The sequence below is a fragment of the Stegostoma tigrinum genome, chromosome 18, assembly GCF_030684315.1.
Source record: "Stegostoma tigrinum isolate sSteTig4 chromosome 18, sSteTig4.hap1, whole genome shotgun sequence".
Lineage (NCBI taxonomy): Eukaryota > Metazoa > Chordata > Chondrichthyes > Orectolobiformes > Stegostomatidae > Stegostoma > Stegostoma tigrinum.
Window position 1 is genome coordinate 62,767,138 of NC_081371.1, and position 23,984 is coordinate 62,791,121.

At 41.1% G+C, this 23,984-nt stretch overlaps 1 protein-coding gene across 1 annotated transcript in view; it reads right to left on the minus strand.

Annotated features, from left to right (window-relative positions):
- zdhhc17 (zinc finger DHHC-type palmitoyltransferase 17) overlaps nucleotides 1–23,984 on the minus strand; it is a 134,397-nt gene that overhangs the window by 13,899 nt on the left and 96,514 nt on the right. The window contains exons 6-13 of the mRNA XM_059652606.1: nucleotides 19,931–19,995; nucleotides 18,156–18,318; nucleotides 14,634–14,759; nucleotides 13,357–13,499; nucleotides 12,173–12,275; nucleotides 7,785–7,907; nucleotides 2,920–2,982; nucleotides 1,460–1,553 (exon numbers count right to left, since the gene is read on the minus strand). Coding sequence (XP_059508589.1) covers nucleotides 1,460–1,553; nucleotides 2,920–2,982; nucleotides 7,785–7,907; nucleotides 12,173–12,275; nucleotides 13,357–13,499; nucleotides 14,634–14,759; nucleotides 18,156–18,318; nucleotides 19,931–19,995 — 880 coding nt within the window. The remainder of the gene's footprint in view (nucleotides 1–1,459; nucleotides 1,554–2,919; nucleotides 2,983–7,784; nucleotides 7,908–12,172; nucleotides 12,276–13,356; nucleotides 13,500–14,633; nucleotides 14,760–18,155; nucleotides 18,319–19,930; nucleotides 19,996–23,984) is intronic.

Sequence of the window (23,984 nt, forward strand, 5' to 3'; positions counted from 1 at the left end):
AGACAGCAAAGATGCTCCTGATGACCAGGGAGTCCAGAACCAGGAGTCTCAATCAAGGGATATGGGGTATGCCATTTAGGACTGAGATGAAGAGAAGTTTCTTCACCCAGATAGTGGTGAGCCTGTGGGATTTGCTACCACAGAAAGCAGTCAAGGCCAAAGCATTATCTCAGGAGCACAAAAGCTGACGTTTCGGGCCTAGACCCTTCATCAGAGAGGGGGATGGGGGGAGGGAACTGGAATAAATAGGGAGAGAGGGGGAGGCGGACCGAAGATGGAGAGTAAAGAAGATAGGTGGAGAGGGTGTAGGTGGGGAGGTAGGGAGGGGATAGGTCAGTCCAGGGAAGACGGACAGGTCCGTCTTCCCTGGACTGACCTATCCCCTCCCTACCTCCCCACCTACACCCTCTCCACCTATCTTCTTTACTCTCCATCTTCGGTCCGCCTCCCCCTCTCTCCCTATTTATTCCAGTTCCCTCCCCCCATCCCCCTCTCTGATGAAGGGTCTAGGCCCGAAACGTCAGCTTTTGTGCTCCTGAGATGCTGCTTGGCCTGCTGTGTTCATCCAGCCTCACATTTTATTATCTTGGAATCTCCAGCATCTGCAGTTCCCATTATCTCCAAGGCCAAAGCATTGTATGATTTCAAGGAACTGGGTATAGAACTTGGGGTTAAGGAATGAAATGATACGCAGGAAAAGTGGACACATGGTGCCGAGTTGGATGATCAGGAATGACTATAATGAACGGCACAGGCTTGAAGGGCCAAATGGTCTCTTCGTGCTCCTGTTTTCTATATTCCTAAGTCAATTATAATTTTAAATTGAAACTCATGATTTTTGCATTTCAAAAGCACTGAGAGACAAGAGACTAAGGCATGTGTTAGATTTCAGGTACCCAGCCTTGATCTTGCTGAGTGACGGAACAGGTTCAGAGGTAAATGACCTGCTTCTGTTTCTACGATCTGATAAGACTAAATACCTTGTGGTTGGTTTCTCTTGAAGGTGAGGAATTTTTGAAAATTGTGAATGGGCTTGTTCCGGTAATTATTAATCAAATGTTGAGTTCCAGGCGGACATTTAATGAAGGGATTCCGTATGTACAGTCATCAATGTCACCAGGTGCTCCCCAACCTTGCAAGTAGGACAGCACTTTTCTGGCTTTATTTCAGATTTGCACTATTCACTGCTTTTTGCTTATGGTGCAGTCATGAACACGATAGTCCTGAACAAAAAAAAAGGGAATTCAGGAGAAATTCATGGAGTAGTTGAAGTGAACACTTTAAGTGTATTTCAGGCAAAGTCAGATACACATAGCAGGCAGATCGGAGGAATAGTATCATAAATAGGGCAAGATTCTGTCCTGTACATTCTATTGCTGCTTAACCTTTTAGCTGTGGTAATCAGTTTGGGCCACATTGCCTGAGTTGCTTTCAAATCAGTACAAATGCAAAGTCTTACCTACACAGTTACCAACCCATGGACAGTGGTGATCAAACTTGGCGATGCACCTGTTGCACACAGCACAATGCTTGGATCGAACAGGTTTCTGGATCTGTGCAGAGAACACAAAACCGTTATGAAACATGTCATGCTATGAAGGAACACAAATGATGTTACAGCTACTGGATGTGCACATGTCACAAATTTCTGATGCTGACAGTTCATTAATTCATTCATGGGATAAGAGTTTTGATAGGAAGGCCAGCACTTCTTTCCTATCCCCATCTGGTCTTGAAAACAACTCAGTGGCTTTCTCAGCCATTTCATAAGGAATTTAGTCACTCTGGATCTGGAGTCTAACACAGGTCAGACCAGGAAAGGATGGCACCTAACAGCCGGCTCGCTTCATTGTTTGGGTTAGCTTTTTATTCCTGCTTTATTAATTAATTGAAGGTAAACACTCCAGCTACCATGACAGAAGTTGAATTTGTGTCTTCAGAGCAGTCCTGGCCTTTAGATTACCGATGCAGTGACATAATCACAATTTACAATACACTTGTTCTTTGCTCTAAGGTTTGCAGTTTAGAACATAGAACATTACAGCACAGTTCAGGCCCTTTGGCCTTCGATGTTGTGCCAACCTGTCATACCAATCTCAAGCCCATCTAACCTACACTATTCCACGCACGTCCATATGCTTGTCCAATGACGACTTAAATGTACCTAAAGTTGGCGAATCTACGACCGTTGCAGGCAAAGCGTTCCATTCCCTTACTACTCTCTGAGTAAAGAAACTACCTCTGACATCTGTCCTATATCTTTCACCCCTCAATTTAAAGCTATGCCCCCTCGTGCTCGTCGTCACCATCCTAGGAAAAAGGCTCTCCCTATCCACCCTATCTAACCCTCTGTTTATTTTATATGTCTCAATTAACCTCTCAACCTTCTTCTCTCTAACGAAAACAGCTTCAAGTCCCTCAGCCTTTCCTTGTACGGCCTTCCCTCCATACCAGGCATAGAGAATAAGCAAAATAGTTCAAACCCTGGGCATAACATTAACAGCTTCCGACAAGAGAGAAGCACTGGTTTGGGCCAAGGGAAGTATGAGAGAATGGAACCAATGTCACTCACGCTATTCAATTCAGATTTCTAGAAATGGCAGAATTTTGCCCTGGCACTCACTTCTGATCTGCTTTTGTAATGGACAAAATGTCTAAATTTAAAGCATAAACACAGTTAATATGCAACTGGCTCCCTGTTTAAGTTGACGTAGTTAAACCAACATCTGAAAAAAACTTTGTGAGCTAACAGCACTGTAATTATTTATTTGATTTCACAAGCACACTGAAACAGCAGCTGCACTTTTGTACTGGTTTGGCTTTGTTTAAACTATTATGGATTATTTCAGGCTCAGAGCAACAAAGGCAAGCAAAGATTAAAGGAGGAAACCAAATTAAAAAAAGCAGATTATATCTTACCAAACAGGTACTGCAAAATATGCTGAGGTCCAAGTGCCCAGATTCAGCCAATTCCACGATTGTCTGTGATGCAAGAATAAATACAACAGCAAAAGGTGTATTACTTAAAATATGAAGACAGGAGATCATCGCTGCACCTTTTTATATCTTCCCTTTAACAGGGAAAAATGTTACATTCACAAAGAACACAAGTTACTTGGCTGGAGTCACCATGTCTGCAGTGCTTTCAGAGAAAGATCATGTACAAGGCAATTTGGTTTGAACAGACACTAAGATAACTTGCTTCAGGAGTGACAGCCCTTTGCTCGCTTTCTCTCAGAAAATCAACTCACAGGCCTCATCCCTATTAGTGAAGGGTTCCTACAGGAGCAGTCTTCTATTGGGCTGCAGCAATGAATTCATAAAGGAGAATTCAAAACCTACACCACTGTCTCCAGGAGGTATCATCCCAGAACAAGGGGTCACCCATCTAGGACAGAGATGAGGAATTTCTTCTCTCAGACTGTAGTGAATCTGTGGAATTATTTTCCACAGAGGGCTGCTGAGGCTGGGTCACAAAGTATATTCAAGGCTGAGATATATTTTTAATCAGGAAGGGAATCAAGGATTATGGGGAAAAGGCAGCTAAGTGGATATGCGGGTTATCAGGTCTCATTGAAGACAGAGCAGACTTGATGGGCTGAATCTCCTCTATCTTATGGCCTTCTCTGGTGTATTGGTTGTAACACTCCTATACTAGATTTATCCTGTCCCACTTGGGCTAAAGTAATGTTTTATCTAGGCTTATTTTATGGACATACTAGATAAGGACGCAACCGCTTTGAGGAGGGTAGAGATTCACTGGAACGATTCCAGGGATGAGGAATTATAGTTGAAGGAATGGATTATGAATTTGAAGTTGTTTATCTTGATACAGAGCCAGCAAAGCTGTTTAAAATCATGAAGGTGTTGGATAAAGTACTGAAGCATTCTATTTCCCAGTGGCTGAAGTGTTGCTGTTGGAGGGCACAGATTTCAGGCTATTGATTAAAAAATCCAGAGACAACACGAGAAGTTTTTTTGACAGAGAACAAGTGATTAGAAATTGGAACGCACAGCCTCATAAGTTCAACCGTAGTCTTCGGAAGAGAATTGTATAAATAGTTGAAGGAGGAAAGGAATTAAAGGCAGACAGTCCCCAGGGCATGATGGCCTAGATCCTAAAGTCTTGAAGGAAGTGGCAGCAGAGACAGTGATGCATTATTCCAAAATTTCCTAGCTTCTGGAAAGGGTCCAGTCAATTGGAAAAATGTTAATATCAAGTCATTATATAAAAAGGGGTGGCAGAAAGTAAGAAACAATAGAACAGTTAATTTTAATATCATTGGGAAATTATTATTCTGTATTTCTGGACTTCCAGAAGACATTTGATAAGGTGGTGTGCAAGGTCATCATCACACAGGTTAGAGGTAATATGTAAGCTTGGAGAGAGGGCTGACAAACCAACAGAACAGAGGTTCTGCTGGCAAGCTCTAACTAGTAGGGTGCTACAGGGCTCAGACTTTACAGCCCATCTATTTACAATCTATGCTAATGACTTGGATACAGGGATAGAATGTATTCTGGCCAAATTTGCAGATAACAACTAAATAGGTAGGAAAGTAAACTGCAAAGAAGAAATAAGAAATTTACAAATGGATACGTGAGATTATCCATTTTCATTGGAAGAATGAAAACAAGCAACTTGTCTCAATGGTAAGAAACTTCAAAATGCCTCAGTTAGGGATTTGGGTGGCCTCGTGCATGAATCGCAGAAAATACCCTAGATTCAGCGAATATAGAAAATGCAGGTACAGCAGGTAATAAGGAGGGAAAAAGGAATTTTGGTATATCTTGTGAGAAAAAAAAGAGAATAAACACTATAGAGTACATGGCGGAGCAGGCTCAAGAGGCTGAATGGCACCCTCCTGCTCCTAGTTCTTATGTTCTTAGTTGAGGTTTTGGACTTCAGACTCATTCACGTAGGAGACTTGAGGATACTTACCACTGTCCTTGCCCACAATGCACCTGATCCTCTGACTCTGAGGAATGGAATTAGATTTCCCAACACACGCTAACAAATGCAACTAGCATCACTTACAAGTTAGTTTTGATAATTTGTGCTATCAAATCAGGCAGAAATATTTAGTTGAACAATCAATTAACCTGCTTTGCCTCAGGGAACATTTACAAACAGTGATGTAGCCATCTTTCATGTCAGGTTGGCAGGTTTTATAGGTCATTTTTGGAGTCACTTAATACCTTACTTAATTTTGTTTAATTATTTTACCCCAATGATAGAGTTACTAAATCCGTCAGGGTGAAAGTTTTGGAGAATCATGTCTAAAGTCATTTTGTCGCTCTCAAGTGCTCAACATCCACCTCATAAAATTACTAAATTAATTGCAGCACAGATAAGTGCGAAGTATTACATTTTAAGGATAAAAATGAGGTGGTTAGATAGTATTAGCAATAAGAATCTAAACATAACAAAGGCACCTGAGAGTGTAAAAACACAAATCAAAAAGTGTTTGATAACATCAACACTGATATTTAAAAAAATCCAAACCAGGCCATGAGGCCTTAATTCTACATTTGAAAAGTCGGGAAGTTATGGTAACCTCGAATCCAACTTCAGGAACTGAAGTAGGTCTTTGAGCTTCTTCAGCCATCATTCAATGAGGTCATGGCTGATCTGTGACCTAACTCCATACACCTGCCTTCAGCCCATACCCCCTAATACTTTTGCTTCACAATACATTACCGATCTCAAATTTAAAATTAACAACAGATCCAGCACCAACTGTTGTTATGGAAGAAAGAAAACCTCTCCCACCCTTTGTGTCAAAATGCTTCCTCACATCTCTCCTGAATAGTCTGGCCCGAATTCTGACACTATATCCCTAGTTCTGGAATCCACAACCGGTGGGTGTACGTTATCTTTATTTAGCCTGTCTTTTTGTCGTGATATCTTAAAGACTTTGATCAGATCATCATATGACCTTTAGCGTGGTCCTGGTCACCATTATTAAAGGGAAACAGAGAAAGTGAGGGAGCTGCAAAGAGGCTTACGGTGATGATACTGAACTGTGGGGAGAGGCCATTCCTTTCAGAAGAACCAGAGAACAGCTGCATCTCCTTGCTCTTTGGGAAAGTAGTGGTGATGGTGTGTTTGTGGCGGTTGTGGGTGGGGGAGGGGAGGGTCACCTGATCGATATTTGTACAATTCTGAAAGTTTCCAATACAGTTGACAGAGAAAATAATGTTTCCTCTTGTGGAGAACAGCACAATTGGAGGTGATCAAACTAGATAATCACCAAGGAATATAATAGCAAATTCAGAAGAAAGGTCTTCACCAACGAGTGGTAAAGTAGAACTCACTACCACAGGGAGTGGTTGAAATGAACAGGAAGTTGTTTTTCATTCTTTTCACTGGCAAAGCCAGCATTTGCTGCATGTCTCTTCATAAAAACGTAGGAGCAGAAGGTCGTCATTTGGTCCTTTGAGTTTGTTCTTCCATAAGAATAAGATCGTCCTCGATCTGATTGTAGTCTCAACTCCAATTCTGTCTGTCTCTCAAAACCCTTCAGTTCTTTGTCTATAAAAAAACTGTTGCAAATGACTGGGGGTGTAGTTGCATGTAGGCCAGATTCTCATACCCTCCACGTGAAATGCTCATTTCTTCTCAATTCTGGCAGCAAAGTGTAGCCGTTAACCACTTTCACCCATCAGTATATCACAGATTAACATTCTTCCCTAAACTTAGTAGCTTCGCACATCAGACAAGGATATTGTTGCCTCTCAGGTCTGAAAATTGGCAAATAAAGCAAACAAAATAACAAAGAACAGGATGTCCCTGTATTAATATTCTGCATGGCTTACAGTCCAGTTAGGGAGACAGTCAATCAAAGAGATGAAGATGGAATAACCCCTCTAGTTCTGATAAATCATGAAATTGCAAAAATAGAGGAAAGTTTCATTAAATAATGAAATTAGATAACCGCTCATCCTTCATTTTAGAAGGATGAGGGGGCATCTAACTGAAACTTACAGAATACTGAATGGCCTGAACAGAGTGGGTGTTGGGAAGATGTTTCCATTGGTAGGAGAGACCAGGACCCGAACGCACAGCCTTAGAGTAAAGGGAAGACCTTTTAGAACGGAGATAAGGAGAAACTTCTTTAGACAAAGAGTGATAAATCTATGGAATTTACTACCACAGAAGGCTGAAAAGGCCAAGTCACTGAGTATATTTAAGACTAAGATAGGTTCTTGACTGTCAAGGGGATCAAGAGTTACAGGGAGTGAGTGGGAGAACGGGGTTGAGAAACTTATCAGTCGTGACTGAATGGCAGAGCAGACTCAATGGGCTGACTAGCCTAACTTCTGCTCCTACGTCATATGGTCTCAATATTTGTAATCCTTCCAAGGTTAGATTGATAGTTTTTGAACACAGCAATTAAATCATTTGCTTAAAAACACAGAAAATGAGCTGAAGAGAAAGGGTTATATTCATTTTTCGGACTTAAAATTACAATCACCTGCAAATGAAACGCTGGTATGCTTTTAATTCAACACAAAATACAGCATTCCTTTTAATTAGAATCAGCTTGTTAAAAGGATGGAATTTAACACTTTGCTAAGGTTAATTCACATACTTTTTGACAGGACATGAATTACAGTCACTGCTATTCCATCCTTCGGCTACTCACATTATTCAATAGCGTGAGTGATGAACAGTGTGGGGCATAGTTATCGCGACCCAGTGCTCCCTTAAAAAAAATTTTCATGGATTATAATGTAAGATTTATACTTTTGGAAACTGCAAACCACCTTCTGCCCCTTACCTTCTTCTTCTGCTCTTCTGTGGCTTTAATAACTCCTGGGTCTGACTTCCATGACTTTCCAAAATTGTAGAACAGACCTACACTATTGACAAGAAATGGGAGGTGAACTGTCAGAACAGGAAGATGTTTTTTGGTGTTAAGGAATTAAAGGCTTTGGAACTGGAAGATTGATCTCTTCTTTCGATTACATTGAGGCTTCACAATAGCGAGTTCTGTGATGTATGCTTCCTGTATGTACAATATGTATCAGTAAACTTCTCACAGTCAGGAAGGAGACATCCATCCAGACTGAGGGACAGCCTGAGAGAGTGTATCGTTCGGGGAATTTGAAGACAGGTGGGAATTCAATGCAGAGTAAATGCTTTTTGCTTGCTTTTTTCAAGCTCATAGCTTCTAAGGCATTTTTTTAGGATAAATTTAGGATTAACAGGATAAATTGAAGCCCAAGATCAGGGGCCCAGCACAAGACAGTGACACCACAGGAAAACCATTACTTGGTGACAGCTACTAATTTGACCATCTACTATAGATTACTTTCAGAGTGTGACGATGAGTGAGGCAGGTAGAGGAATCCAGGAGGTTGTAGAACATAGAACTTAGAAAAGTACAGCACAGTACAGGCCCTTTGGCCCACGATGTTGGGCCATGGAATAATCCCAATCCAAAAATAAAATAACCTATCCTACATTCACTGCTGTCCATGTGCATGTCCAGCAGTCGCTTAAATACCACTAATGACTCTGCTTCCACGACTACCATTGGCAAACTATTCCATGCGCTCACAACTCTCTGAGTGAAGAACCTCCCTCTGACGTCTCCTCTATACCTTCCTCCTAACACGTTAAAACTATGACCCCTCGTGGCAGTCAATCCTGCCCTGAGGAAAAGTCTGTGTGAAGGAGACTCAGCCCCTGAGCTTGTCTAACAGGTTTGAGATTCTCGCTCCCTGTGTGGATGACAGCGGGTGCTGTAGGGAAGATGAGCAAACTGACCATAGTATCGTGGGACAGGAAGTCATACGAGGGTGGGAGAATAGAGAAATGAAGGTGTAATCAGGCCTAGTATGGTGAGGGAAATAGATACTGTTCTCTGTGGCCGAAATCAAAATTCTCAAGGGCTGTGTTGCCTGCCTGGTGTCCAGATTCAGCATATCTCACTTAGGAACCTGGGAGTGGGAGGGGTAAGATCCAGTTGTTGTGGTCCACCGAAGTACCAATGATATCAGTAGAAAGACGAAACAGGTTCTGCTGAGGGAATGTGAGAACCTAGGGGCGAAATTAAAAAGCAGAGTCAAAAAGGTAATAACCTCTGGATTACTACCTGTGCTGCAAACAAATTGGCACAACAAGATTAAAGAAGAAAACATATGGTTCAAAGACTGGTGTGGGAGAAACAAGTTCAATTTCAAGCAACATGAGCATGAGTACTGGGGATGGAGGGAGCTGTTCCCGTGGGATGGACTCCACCTGAATCATACTGGGTCCAGAGTGCTGGTGAATCATATACCTACAGCTGTGGATATGCCATTAAACTAAATAGCTGGGGGTGGGGAAAGGTGTTCAGTTGCATGGAAAATTATGGAAAGAGAGTTCGGCAGAGGTGATTAAAATTTCCAGAACAAGTAATCTGAAAGTGACTATGGCATGGGTCAGGAATCTAACTTTACACACAACAGATAAGGGGACAGTCAAAACAGGACTGAGGGTGTTGTTCTTGAATGCATGCAATAGATAGAACAAGATAAATGCTTCTATGCTTGCATGAGCTTGTAGCTCAGATTTAAATTGGCAGGTACAAAACTGTGGGTATCACATGCAAGTATACATGTCCTATTAAAAGTATATATGGGCAGAGGGGACAGGGGGTCAGAGCAACTAACTGAGTTGCCTTGTAGTAAGAAACTAAATTCAACCAACAGCAAGAAGTGACATGGAGTCGGAAGGTGCAGAGTCAGTGTTGGTAGAGTTGAGGAACCACAAAGGAAAAAAGACCATGATGGGAGTTATGTACAGGCCTCCTCGCAGTGGTCCTTACAGCAATGTGGCTGACTCTTAGCTGCCCAGCCCACTGTGCAATAAATCCCCTGAATGAATAAAAAAGCCACGTTGCAGGGAAGATTCAATCTGCGGGTGGACGAGGAAAATCAGGTTGGTGGCAGATCTCAAGAAAATAAATTCATGGAAAGTCTGTGAGATGGCAGTTTTTAAAGGCAGCTAGCAGTAGCGCTTGGGGAGATAGTTTGGGAGGCAAGGCAGAAATTCATTCCAAGGAAGAAGAATCACACTAACAAGAGGATGAGGGAATCATGGCTGACAAAGAGAGTCAGGAACAGCCTAAAAACAGAAGAAAAAGCAAAAGATATGGTGAAGATTAGCAGGAAACCAGAGGATTTGGCAATCTTTAAAAACCAGCAGAGGATAATTTAAACAGCAATAAGGGGTGAGAAGATGAAATTTGGGAGTAAGCTAGTGTGTGATTAGAAAGAAGATTGCAAGAGTTTTTTTAAGCTATCGAAAAGATAAGAGAGAGGCATGAGTGGACATTGGACTACTGGTAAATGAGGCTGGAGAAGTAGTATGGGGGGGAAATAGAAATGACAAAGGAACTGAATAGCTACTTTGCATCAGTTTTCACAGTGGAAGACACCAGCAGTACACCAGAACTTCAAGAAGGTCAGGGGACAGAGGACAGTGTTATGGTCATCACTAAGGAGAAGGTGCTGGTTTAGCGGAAAGGTCTGAACATGGTTAAAATCACCCAGACCAGATGGACAACACCCTAGAGATCAGAAGGAGATAACTGGGGAGATTGTGGAGGCATTGATAGTGATCTTTAGGAATCACTGGAATCAGGGAGGGTCCTAGAGGACTGGAAAGTGACAAATTAAACAGGGTGTTACAAGAAGGGAGCGGGGTACAAGACAGTAAACTATAGCCTGGTTAACCCCTCCTTGGTCACTGGTGAGGGTTTGGAGTCCATTGTTAAGTATGAGATTGTGGTGTACTTGGAAGTGTCGGGTAAAATAGGGCTGAGTCAGCAGGGCTTCATCAATTTGGGTCAGTGGGGGGCGGGATTTGTGCCTGACAAATCCGTTAGAATTCTTTGAGGAGGTAATGAGCAAGCTAGACAAAGGGGAGTGAGCAGATGTGATCTATTTAGACTTTCAGAAGGTACTTGGCAAGGTGCTGCTCAGGAGGCTACGAAGTAAGGTGAGAGCCCATGGTGTCAGGGTCAAGGTATTGGCATGGATAGAAGCTTGGCTGCCTGGCAGAAGGAAGAGAATGGAGATAAAGGAGCCTTTTAAGGATAAAAGGATAAAGGATAGCAGTCGGTGACTACTGGAATTCCATGAGAGCCTGTGTTAGGACCACAACTATTAGCTTTACATTAACAATCTGGACAAACAAACTGAGGGTGTTGTTCTAAGTTTGCAGATGACAGAAAGCTAAGCAGACAGAAAGGTAGTATTGAGGAAGCAGAGAGGCTGCGGAAAGACTTGGACAAGCTTTGAGAGTAGGCAAAAAAGTGGCAAATGGAAGTGAATGTGGGAAAACGACAGGTTAAGCACTTTTGTTGGATGAATAGGTATGCATTGGAATTCCCCAATTCAGGGTTCTCCTAAGCTTAACATGCAGGTTCAGTAGTTAGATATGACAGCAAGTGCAGTGTTAGCACTTATTTCAACAGGGCTAGAAGACAACAGCAGAGAATGTACTGCTGACACTGTATAAGGCCCTGGTCACACAGCATCTGGATTATTGTGAGCAGTTTGAGCCCCATATTTAGAACATAGAACATTACAGCATAGTACAGGCCCTTCGGCCCTCGATGTTGTGCCGACCTGCTATACCAATCTGAAGCCCATCTAACCTACACTATTCTATGTACGTCCATATGCTTGTCCAAAGACGACTTAAATGTACTTAAAGTTGGCGAATCTACTACCGTTGTAGGCAAAGCATTCCATTCCCTTACTACTCTCTGAGTAAAGAATTTACCTCTTACATCTGTCCTATATCTTTCACCCCTCAATTTAAAGCTATGCCCCCATATGCTCGCTGTCACCATCCTAGGAAAAAGGCTCTCCCTATCCACCCAAGGGAGGGTTGCTGGAGTTAGAGGGGATCCAGTGGATGTTTACAAGAATAATTCTGGGGATGAAGGACTTGTCATATGAGGAGCAGTTGAGGACTCTGGTTCTGTACTTGGAGTTTAGAATCATCCACTTATGACACAAGTCAGAATACCAAACCCAACACAGCTGGAGAAATGCATCTTCCCAATTGCTACTTGATGAATCATCACATCCTGACCAACACCACCTCCATCAAATCTCGCCAAGGGAGAAACCCATGGGAAAGGAATAATCAGACAGACTTTAAAAGGATATCAGTCCACAGCCAGAAGAACCACGTAGCGTACATCCAGAATTTGGTTGCCAGATAGATTCCAAGAGGCAGTGCACTGTGCATAGAGTGATCAAAGAATGATCTGAAAGAGACAATAATGTCAATACAATTTATGCTGCTCTTACCTTCACTGTACTCATTGTCTCCAGAGTCTCACGTACAATGGCAATGGTTTAAATAAGTGTACTTTTTGTTGTGTTTTGTTTAAAATCTGAGCGCTCTTGTCCTATTCACGCTCATTGGAATCACAGAATGGTCACAACTCAGAGGTGGTCATTTGTCAGCTCAAACATGGGTGCTGCTCAGGGGATGTGCATTTGGATTTGGACAACTTTAATAATTGAGGAATGACAAATGGTGCTGAATATTGTACAATCACCCACTTCTGACCTGATGATGAAGGGAGGGTCATTGATAAAGCAGGTGAAGACGGTTAGGCCTGGGACACGACCCTGAGGAACTCCTGCAGAGATGTCTTGGAGTTGAGATGAATAACTCCAACAACCACACCCATCTTCCTTTGTGCCAAGTATGACTCCAAACAGTAGTTTGTTCTTCTCCTGATTCCTGGTGACTCCCGTTTTTCTAGCGCTCCTTGATGCCACACTCAGTCAAATTTGCCTTCGTCAAGAGCGTTAAGTCTGAGCCCACTGACAGTGTCTAATCATAAGTTCCTCAGATAGCTTTCAGTTTGGTGTAACTAACATCAGATTATTTACAGTTCTGAGGAAGAGTCGCTTGACCCGGAATGTTAACTCTGATTTTTTTCCTTCACAATTGCTGCGAGGCCTGAGCTTTTCCAGGAACTGCTGATTTTGTCACTATTGACACGACTGTCTGAAAGGAGTACCTTAATAGTACCTGTTTTTCATTGTATTTAAAAAATATAATTCTTAGGATACAGGTATTACCTGATGACTCAATGAATAAATACGCCATGTGATTAGTGCAGACCTCAATATAACTTACTATCTCTTCCTAAAATTCTACACAAGATTTATTGCACATATGATAAGCGATATTTAGAATGGATTGTAATCAACTTGAGAATAAATATCAGATTTAACTTAAGAACAGCAAAATGTTTACCGAACAACGTGAAAAATTTGGAGTGAACAGGAAACAGAAGTCTCAAATTGCCAAGTTTCACTTCAATCACTTACTTTGACAGAAATTGCACCATTGCCCAGACTCCACCATACATGAGTCCCTTTATTAACCAGGAATCAATGTCAAGATCAGCAATGAATCCCATCAACCAGATCACTAAAAATGGAGTCCCCAGCATCACCTTCTGACGAAATTCCTGTTGCAATAAAAAAAGCAGTAAAATGTGATCAAGAGACAAAACAAACATTGTTTTAAAAATTCAAAGAGGAATTCCAAACTTAGTAAAATCAACCCTTGTTTTTCAGTGGTACATTAATGAATGAGCAGGTGAAGAAAGCATTCAATAAAATACCTACCGCATGTGTTCAAGTCACCAAATGCACTCTGTCTCAAGTATTTTCAGTTCAAACAAAAGAATTGCAACATCCTTCCAATTCCAAAATGTAAGCATGAAAATATTACTGTCTTAGATGTAATTAATTCAATTTATTAATTTGCATTGATCCTCCTGCTTAGGTCAGTCACCAAAGATTAATCATTACAGTATGGTGTAAATAAAATTTCTATACATTTCTTGGTCAGTTTATTTTTAACTATCAAATTTAATTTAAATAAATGCGAAAAAGCCTCAAAAAATAATTTTGACAATGTGATAATGCTTGTTAATTCATTCCAAAACTGGGTTTTGAAGGCTGAGTTGGCCCTGAGCAACAGCAAGGCTCCAACAATAGCCCTCAGTAGTCCCTGAGCACAGTGGTTTGCATTAAACCATAAATCACTGCCTAAGTTCACTGCCACAGTTCACTTGAGAATTTAATAAACTTGCTTTGACTTAAATCTCATCATATAGTCACTTGGTGGAACTTTTTGTCAGTATGTCGCCATGACAATTAGAGGCTCAGAACCCTCCAAAACCAACAATTTTATTTTGAAATTGTATCACAGATAATGGGAACTGCAGATGCTGGAGAATCCGAGATAACAAAGTGTGGAGCTGGATGAACACAGCAGGTCAAGCAGCATCTTAGGAGCTCAAAAGCTGATGTTTCAGGCCGAGACCCTTCTGCTTTCCATCTTTGATCTGCCTCCCACTCTCTCCCTATTTATTTCAGAACTCTCTCCCCATCCCCCTTTTCTGATGACGGGTCTAGGCCTGAAACGTCAGCTTTTGTGCTCCTAAGATGCTGCTTGGCCTGCTGTATTCATCCTGCTCCACACTATTTTAATTTGAAAAACGTGTCACTGGATATAAAACACTTCGCGAAATGCTGAGGTCATGAAAGTTGCAACAATCAGCAAGTTCTTTCTTCCTCCACTTCATCTTGCTCACCTTGTCTGCCTTCAGCCTTTTTAGGAACGAAGGACTGTCAAAGCCTTTTGCTTGCCTTGCTTCTTGTAGATGGCTAATCATCCAAACATTTTTCCTCTGTTTAGCAAGATCTAATGGTGTTTCACCCTGTGAAAACAGAAAGTGCATGCAGAAATAAAAATTGGAGTTTCATATCACATGTTTGTAAACGGGATGACTTTTCAGTTGTCAACAAAACTGGAAATTAGAAAGAGGAGCAGGATAAGTCTATTTGGCCCCTCAGGTCACCTCTGCCATTCAATAAGATCATGATCTAATTGCCATTTCAACTTTACCTTACTGCTCGTCTCCGTCACCTTTGACTCCCTTGCAAATCAAAAATCTGAATATATTTAATGTCCATGACTCCAGAGGTACTGAATTTCATAAACTAAGGATCCTTTTCTTTTCAATTCACTCGTGGAATGTTGAAATTATTGGCTGGCCAGCATTTATTCCCTCTCTCTCGTTGCCCTTGAACTGAGTGGATTGCTAGGCCATTTCAGGGGGCAGTTGAAAATCAACTACATAGTTGTGGATTTCAAGTCATATGTAGGCAGACAAGGTGAGGGTGGCAGATTTCCTTCTCTGAAGGACATAAGTTGGCCAAATGGGCTTTTCTGCCAATTGACAACGGTCGTTAGTAGATTCTTAATTTCAGATTATTTTTATTAAATTGAATTCAAATCTCACCTTCTGCTGTGGCAGGATTTGGACCCAGGTTTCTGGATCAATAGTCCAGCAATAATATCACTAGGCCATTGCCTCCCCTAAAGATATGTTTGCACAGCTTAAGTAGTAGATTTTCTTTTTGGTCATGGCATGTGATTAGGTCAGCATTTTTCATCCATCCTTACTTGGCGAGAGGACAGCTCATAATCACCTCTATCAGTGTGAGAAGGGGGTCAAATAGAGGCTATACCAGGTAAGGATATCAGATTTCCTTCCCTACAGTACATTAGTCAATCAGCTTTTATGATGATTCACAGTGGTTACATGGTTACCATAAGGCAAGCTTTTAATTCCCAATTTTATCAAATTCAAATCTCAATATGTGCCAAGCTAAGATTGGAACCCATCTCCCATATTATTTGCTTTGGTTCCTGGAATACAAGTCCAGTGACATTAACGCCAAGTCACTACTTTCCCAATTCTGAAATGGTGTCCTCTACTCCAAGACTGACCCAAAAGGACAAACGTCCTTCAATAAGATCACCTGTTATTCTTCCATATTGCATTATACAGTCCAAACCAGCTCAACCTTTCCTTATAAAGCAAATCCACTATCAAGGAGTCAGCCCAGTGTACCTTCTCTGAAGTACCTTTAACAAGTATGATAATGTACAAAGCATGATTAGGAAGTTTGTGGGTGACACTAAATTAGGCAGTATTGTGGACAGCGAAGAAGGTCATCAGAAATTGCAGCAGGGTCTTGATCAGCTGAGGAGGTGGGCCAAGAAATGGCAAATGGAGTTTAATATAGATAAGTGTGAAGTACTGCATTTTGGAAATTCAAATCAAGGTAAGAGTTTCATGGTGAAGATAGGGCCTGAAGGAGCATCATGGAACAGAGAGACCTTGGAATTCAGGTACACGGTTCTCTGCAAGTGGAGTCACAGATAGACAAGGCAGTGAAGGCGACTTTTGGTGCTCAAACCTTCATCAGTCAGAGTAATAAGTATGGAAGTTGGGAAGTTATGCTGCAATTGTACAGGACATTGGTGAGGCTGCATTCGGAATATGGTGTTCAGTTTTGGTCACATTGCTAAAAGAAGCAAGTTATTAAACTGGCAAGAGCGCAGAAGAAACTTACAAAGATGGAGCACAGGGGAGCAAGAGGGCATCTTACAGAAACGTATAAGATCATGACAGGCATGGATAGAGTGAACGCACTCAGTCTTTTTCCCAGGGCTGGGAAATAGAGAACTGGAGGGTATCGATTTAAGGTAAGAGGGAAAAGAATACACGGGAACCGGAGGGACAACTTTTTTTTTTACACAGAGGATGGTATGCATATGAAATGAGCTGCCAGGAGAAGTGGTTGAGATGGGTACATTAACAACTCTTACAAGGCAGTTGGATGAATATACGGATAGGAAAGGCTTAGAAGGATATGGGCCATGTGCAGGGAAATGGGATTAGTGTGGATGGACATTTTGGTTGGCATGGACCAGTTTTGGGCTGAAGGGCCTGTCTCTGTGCTGTAGGACTCTATGACAAAGTACATATTTGTTTAAATCATCCATGGGGACTATGGCTATGACTGGCTAGGCCTGCATTTATTGCCGATTCCTAACTGCCGGAGGGCAATCAAGAGTCAACTACATCGCCATGAATCTGGAGTCACATGTAGACCACATGTCAGCTCAGCTGGATAGTTGGTTTATGGTGCAGACTTTCAGCTTCCTGGGAAGTCCACCTTATTGAATATTTAAGTCAGTGGAAAAAAAATCAAGTCCTGAATGGGTTCATGGTCAATCATGAGTCTTTAGGCTGTCCATCTTTTCAAAACCAGGTTTTCCAACAAGTAAGAGCAACAAACTCCATCGTGAACTTCCTGAAAGCTTTGCTTGTCTTTTCTCCAAACTCATTTAATTTTTCTGGAAATGGCAGGTGTCTTACAACACATATTAGTGTGTTGATTTCATTCCTTAATAAAACAATATGATTGAGCTCTTTCCAATGTAGAAAATATTAACATCTTGGAATTTTTCACATAGGGTGTAGTCCTTAAATTTTTTTTAAATCATTCATGGGGTGGGGGTGTTCCTTGTTCAGCTGCACCATCTGTAATTGCTCAGAAGGATGTTAATGGTCAACTACATTCCAACTACATTAAATGGTCTGGAGTAGAATGTAGGCCAAATCAGTGAAAGGCGCAAGTTTCTCTCTCTAAAGGGCATTAGTGAATGAGATGAGTTTTTCCAAACAAACAACAATGGTTTTGGTTCATGGTTCATCATTAGATTCTTAGATTCTAGATTTTAATTGAATTCAAATTCCATCACCTGCCATGACAGGATTTGAAGCCAGATACCCAGAACATTAATCCAATGACACAGGTAATCATCCAGCTATCACACCATGAGGCCATCCTAAAATATACGTATTTCCACAACTCTCCTTCAGGAAGGAGACACTAACATCAAATATGGTCTCACCAGTGCCCTGCATAGTGTAACAAACTTTCTTACTTTTAAACTCTATTCCACTTGCAATCAAAGCCAAACTGTTAAATTATGTTTAACCTGTCATAAGAGTATATGATGTTAAACTCGGAAACATTATAAAAAAATAAATTCAGTCAAGAGCAACACTTGAGTTCAGAATACTGGTATCAAAATTTGGCAAAGAGCAAAATACCTTACTCCCTCTTTTATGGTTTTTATGTTATTTAGCGCAAGATACATTAACTTTCACAAGTTTGTTGGAGAAATCATTGATCTCCAAACATGGAATTATTTTCATGATTTATCGGAATAACTTCAAAGAATAAATTCATACCTTGATATTTTGAGCATCTACATTAGCCCCAGCCTCTAGCAGCAAACTGATCACGGTGGTGTTTCCTGCCAGCACTGCCCAGTGTAATGCTGTGTTCTTGTGGTACTTGTCCCCAAGACTCACTGACACATTAAATGTGAGCAACAGTCTTGTGGGATCCACACTGAAATGCAGAAAACAATAATAATGTTGCTGGTTCAACAGGCTGGGCATCAGCTCCAATAAAACAAAATGAGGAAATCAGCCTTCAAAAAGTAGACAGCCATCTTTTTTGGTAAGATTTTAAAACAATTCTAGTGCATTTATCAACGATGAAAAGGTTATTACAAAAGGAGCGCGACAAAGTTCTCATGTAAATGGTGATACAAAATATTCCACTTTAATCAAGATAATAATATTTGAAATTTATAGGTAATTCAAAGAAATATAATAGATAAATACAAGACACTGCTTCACAACTTTCAGACCACAAACTTGATAAAGATATAAGTTGGGGCTACTTCTCCCAAGTAATTTGGGAAGAAGCATGGAAGGAAGCTAGTAATGGCAACAAAAGACAAATTCTCAGCTATTCATTGCTATTTGTCCCACATCACAGGTACAGGAGCAGGCTATGCAGCCTCTTCAGCCTGTTCCATCAAATAAGGGAAGGGGGTGTCCAGAAAAATGCACAAAGCAGTACAGAATAGAAATATACACTGATACAGTGAGGTGAAATAGGGCAATGGAACAGCCTCATGTGCGCACTGTTTCTTCATTTTCCTTCAGTTGCATGTTATTGTGGGTAACTCACCTCAATAGTACGAAACGGAAGTGCTCATCTGAAGCACTTTTGAGGACATGGCCACACAGAACGATCCAATAACACTTTGTATTCACACAGGGTTTCAATGTAGTAGATACAGTATAGAATTTACATAGCATTTTTTACACAAACAATGTAATATTACCATTTTGGGGGGATGGAGGCAAATAGAGAGAAATAAAAATTGCATATCATGTAAAATGAAGACAAAAATAAAACAACAGTTAAAATGAAACTGAATAAAGGTTATACTCAGTTAACATACAGTATCTGAAGAACTCAGGCCAGAACTGGGTTGAATCTATTGTTAGCTGATCTCAGTCAGGGTGTGCCTTTCAGGGGCTATGACCAGCACTAGGAAACACTGGGCCAGGCAGGGAATAAAAATGGACAGTTGCCATTTTTCAGTTCTAACGCTGTCATCCCTGCAAGATATTTGCAAATCTAAACATTTGGTGAGGGCAAAGCTGGGTTCGGTTTTACCTCTCATGCATGAATGGCTCACTGGCACATGCAGTCTAGATTCACAGATGAGCCACAACCACACAGACACAGTACCAGAGTCTATCTCCCCAGTGCCTAATTCAGACAAGATGCAATGCCCTTGGAAAGTGAGCAGCTGAATATATCGGGGTAGCGGGGGCAGGAGTGGAGAAGGGGTGGGGGTGTGTTGGAGGAGGAGGAGGAAGAAGGAGGAGACTTTTCCAACACAGGAGATCAGTCAGCCTGCTTTTGTGCCAGCTCTTTGAATGGAATTATCAGATTTGAGCCCCTCCACTTTGCACTTTCCTCAATTGCATTTTTGTCCTTGACAAGTGCACATCTTATTCCACTTGGAAGTTATTATTGAATCTGCTTCCAACATCATTTCACACAGTGCATTCCAGATTATAGCAACATTTAAGAGCAATACCTCATCACCACTTAGCTAGTAAGTGGTAGGTCATGTAAGAGTTGAAACGGTTCTAACCTGTGCGTTCTATAAGCTGCCCACATCAATGGTGTCATTCCATTCTGGTCCATCATATCTACATCCTGAAACAAGCGGTCAAAATAAATATTTGAAAAGGGTAAATCCAAGTACATTATTAGTGTTTTGTTGCTGTTAATTACACAGCCATTTCATCAGCTACAATTGACATTAAACTCAAATCTGACTTCCCCAAAGTAGGGAAAAGAAGTAAGGGAATCTCAAGGAAACTTGAAACCAAGTTTTGATAGAAGCCTAACATCACAGATGATTACAGTCAATATACCAGTCAATCACATCTGTGCTCACTCTCTGACTGAGAAATTTACCTACTATCACTTTCCTGATTTCTTCCTGTAGCCGTCTAGTTTCCCATTTCATAATCGAATTCTCTTTTGAAAGATTCAACATGCCTTGTCTGTATCAAACTGAGGCAGTAAGTTACAGATCCGATCTGTTCGCTCGATGAAAACATTTCTCCTCATATTGCAATTATTTCTGTTGCAGTTACAGATGTAATATAGCCTTTTGTTCTCAATCCCTCCAATGGGTGCACCTTCATATCCCATTTAATAAAGTCTCAGTTGCTTTACTGAGCCTCTCCCAACCCATCCAGCCACTTTTAATGATTTATATATATTTAAACACATCGTCCCTCTGTTCCAGCATCCTCTTTAGCACTGACAAAACAAAGTCCAGGATACCGAAATGTGAGGCTGGACGAACTCAGCAGGCCCAGCAGCATCTCAGGAGCACAAAAGCTGACATTTCGGGCCTAGACCCTCCATCAGAGAGGGGGATGGGGTGAGGGTTCTGGAATAAACAGGAAGAGAGGGGGACAGTGTTTTTCATCCAAACTCTTCACATTTCTAATTGCTCTACTGTTCAATTTTAACTCTGGAAATAAATTGCAGAGTTTTGATTCTTATTCTGACCTTTTAGCTAGCACTGATTTTAGATATTTGCATACTGCTCCACCAGATGCCTCTGATCTAAATTTAGACCGCAATCCAGTGGTCTGTGGCCTCCAGTTCCTTCCAAGCCATATTAAAACTAATTTGCAAATTACAAAGCCAATCTGTGCATCGCTAATAATGTCTTCTTGATTTTTGTTACAATCCACTACATTAAATACACCCTTTTTGCCATCTTCTTCAGACTTCGATCTTGTCAGTCAAATTTATTTATTTAAGTTGCAAACAAGTAGAATGCTGCCTATAGAATAAGATGAAACATTTTGTGGTACTGTATTCTAAGTATTACTTTAAAACACAAACTTGCATTTGTATAGTATCTTTCAATGCCACCCCAAGCATCTTAGTGATGTGCAGAAAATGAAGTACTTTAAGTATAGACTCTGTTGTAAAGTTGGAAATGTAGCAGCCTTATTGTCTATAGCAGGCTCCCAAATCAGCAATGTCCAGACGATCTGTTTTTGTGACATTGAAAAATAGTGGCCAGAATTGGGTATGCAAGCTCAACCCCTACTGGGTGAAAAAACAGCCCAGTAGAACACTAAATTAGTACTAATTTAACTGAGTTGCATTAATTTAGCAACTCAAGAACAATGCAGGGAAGTGAGAGGTTCACCACTTTAACAGAAACAGCAGACAGTAACTCCCATGTTCTACTAAATACTGCCAACCAAAAACGATCAGAAAATGACCAAAACTTTCAGAAATGTCATCAGAAAGATACAAGTAACAACTCCTTAGCACTGGAAATAAATGCTGTCTCCCAGTAATGTCAAGTATGACTGTCACTACAATTTCAGGGCTATCTTCAATTGCTCATATTTAGTGTTTTAATGATCCTGTTTCTGGTTTAAAAAAAAGTCAGAAAAGCTTCTTTTCTCCAATTGTACAAATTTGTTCTCTGCAAGGTTGATGTTGCAAATTTATCCAGAAAGGGATTCCAAAATGTCACCAATTCAATCAGACTTTCTAAAGCCTTGACGGAATAATCTAATTCAGACTTTTCTTTGAACAGCTGTGTCATTCATAGACTACTCCGTACATGGATCATAACATCTCTGAACAGGTTGATTAGGAAAACATCTCCTACAGTCAGAACATCAACACGGTATAAAACTGAGTGTTATTATCAACTGCATGTTCCTTAGCCTTTCACATGACATCACCGTCACATTATCTCAGTTATTACCCACAGCTAATAAAAGTGTGACAGTTACAGCTAATTCACAACACTTGAGAATATGTTAAGACTACAGTGTGCCAAAATGCACTCTACCAAATCCACAGATTCTAATTTGACTAAGTCCCAGAAACATTTTCTCACGAGGGGGAAGAGGGCCGAGAAAACAAAAGTACTGTTGGGAGCCTGTGAATGAATTGCTAAATTTGACAACCTAAGTCAGCTGGGAACCTCAGATATAAACAGAATTTCATATTCTTATGTAAGATAATTTGCTTTTAAACAACTTAACCCAACTTGGTCCCTCTGACATACATCACATACTTCATCCTTTTCCACTAAAGTTTGATTTCTGCTATTCACACAGGGAACTGTGTTGATATACTTCCTACCTGGAACTGAAGCAACCAAATCTGCGTCAGACAGAGCTCTGCCAAAGTGAGATTTACGCGGTTGTTCATTCATTTGCTACTATTTTCTTCACTGTACCTCACTTCATCTTTAAATGGTGGCTGAGTAGGAACATTTACATTTGACAATTTCACTGAACTAAATGACCAATTAATTTATCACCCTTCAAACCATTGATGTTAAACGTGATTCACTTTGGAAGGTCGAATTTGAATGCAGAATACAGGATTAATGGCAGGATTCTTGGCAGTGTGGAGGAACAGAGTGATCTTGGTGCCCACGTCCATAGATTCCTCAAAGTTGCAACCCAAGTTGATAGGGTTGTGAAGGCGGCATCTGGTGTGTTGGCTTTCAGTGGCAGGGGAATTGAGTTTAAGAACAGCAAGGTTATGCTGCAGCTCAAGAAAACTCTGGTTAGACCACACTTGGAATATTGAGTTAAGTTCTGGTCACTTCATTACAGGCAAGACGTGGAAGCTTTAGAGAGGGTGCAGAGGAGATTTACCAGGATGTTGCCGGGACTGGAGGGCAGGTCTTATGAGGAAAGGCTGAGGGAGGTAGGGCTTTTCTCATTGGAGCGAGGAAGGATGAGAGGTGACTTGATAGAGGTGGGCAAGATGATGAGGCACAGATAGTGTCGACAGCCAGAGACTTCTCCTCAGGGCAGAAATTACTATGAAGAGGAGGCATAATTTCAAGGTGATTGATGGAAGGGAAAGGGAAGATGTCAGAGATAGGTTCTTCACACAGAGAGTGTTGGGCATGTGGAATGCGCTGCCGGCAGTGGTAGTGGAGTCAGATATTTTAGAGACATTTAAGCACCTCTTGGATAGGCACATGGAGAATAGTAAAATATAGGAAATGCAGGGTAATTTAATCTTAGTAGGATAATAGGTCGGCACAACATCGTGGGCCAAAGGTCCTGTACTGTGCTGTACTGATCTACGTTCTATGTTCAATGTTCTAAATGGGGCTGAGGCGGTGCAGCAAATTTTGGTTGGTCGCCCTGCTATCGGAATGATGTTATTAAACATGAAAGGATGGAAAAAAAGATATACAAGAATGTTACTGAGACTGGAAAATTGGCATTATAAGGAGAGGCTGGATACATAGAACATAGAACAGTACAGCACAGAACAGGCCCTTCAGCCCACAATGTTGTGCCAACCATTGATCCTCATGTATGCACCCTCAAATTTCTGTGACCATATGCATGTCCAGCAGTCTCTTAAATGGCCCCAATGACCTTGCTTCCACAACTGCTGCTGGCAATGCATTCCATGCTCTCACAACTCTCTGTGTAAAGAACCTGCCTCTGACATCCCCTCTATACTTTCCTCCAACCAGCTTAAAACTATGACCCCTCGTGTTAACCATTTCTGCCCTGGGAAATAGTCTCTGGCTATCAACTCTATCTATGCTTCTCATTATCTCGTATACCTCAATTAGGACCCCTCTCCTCCTCCTTTTCTCCAATGAAAAGAGTCCG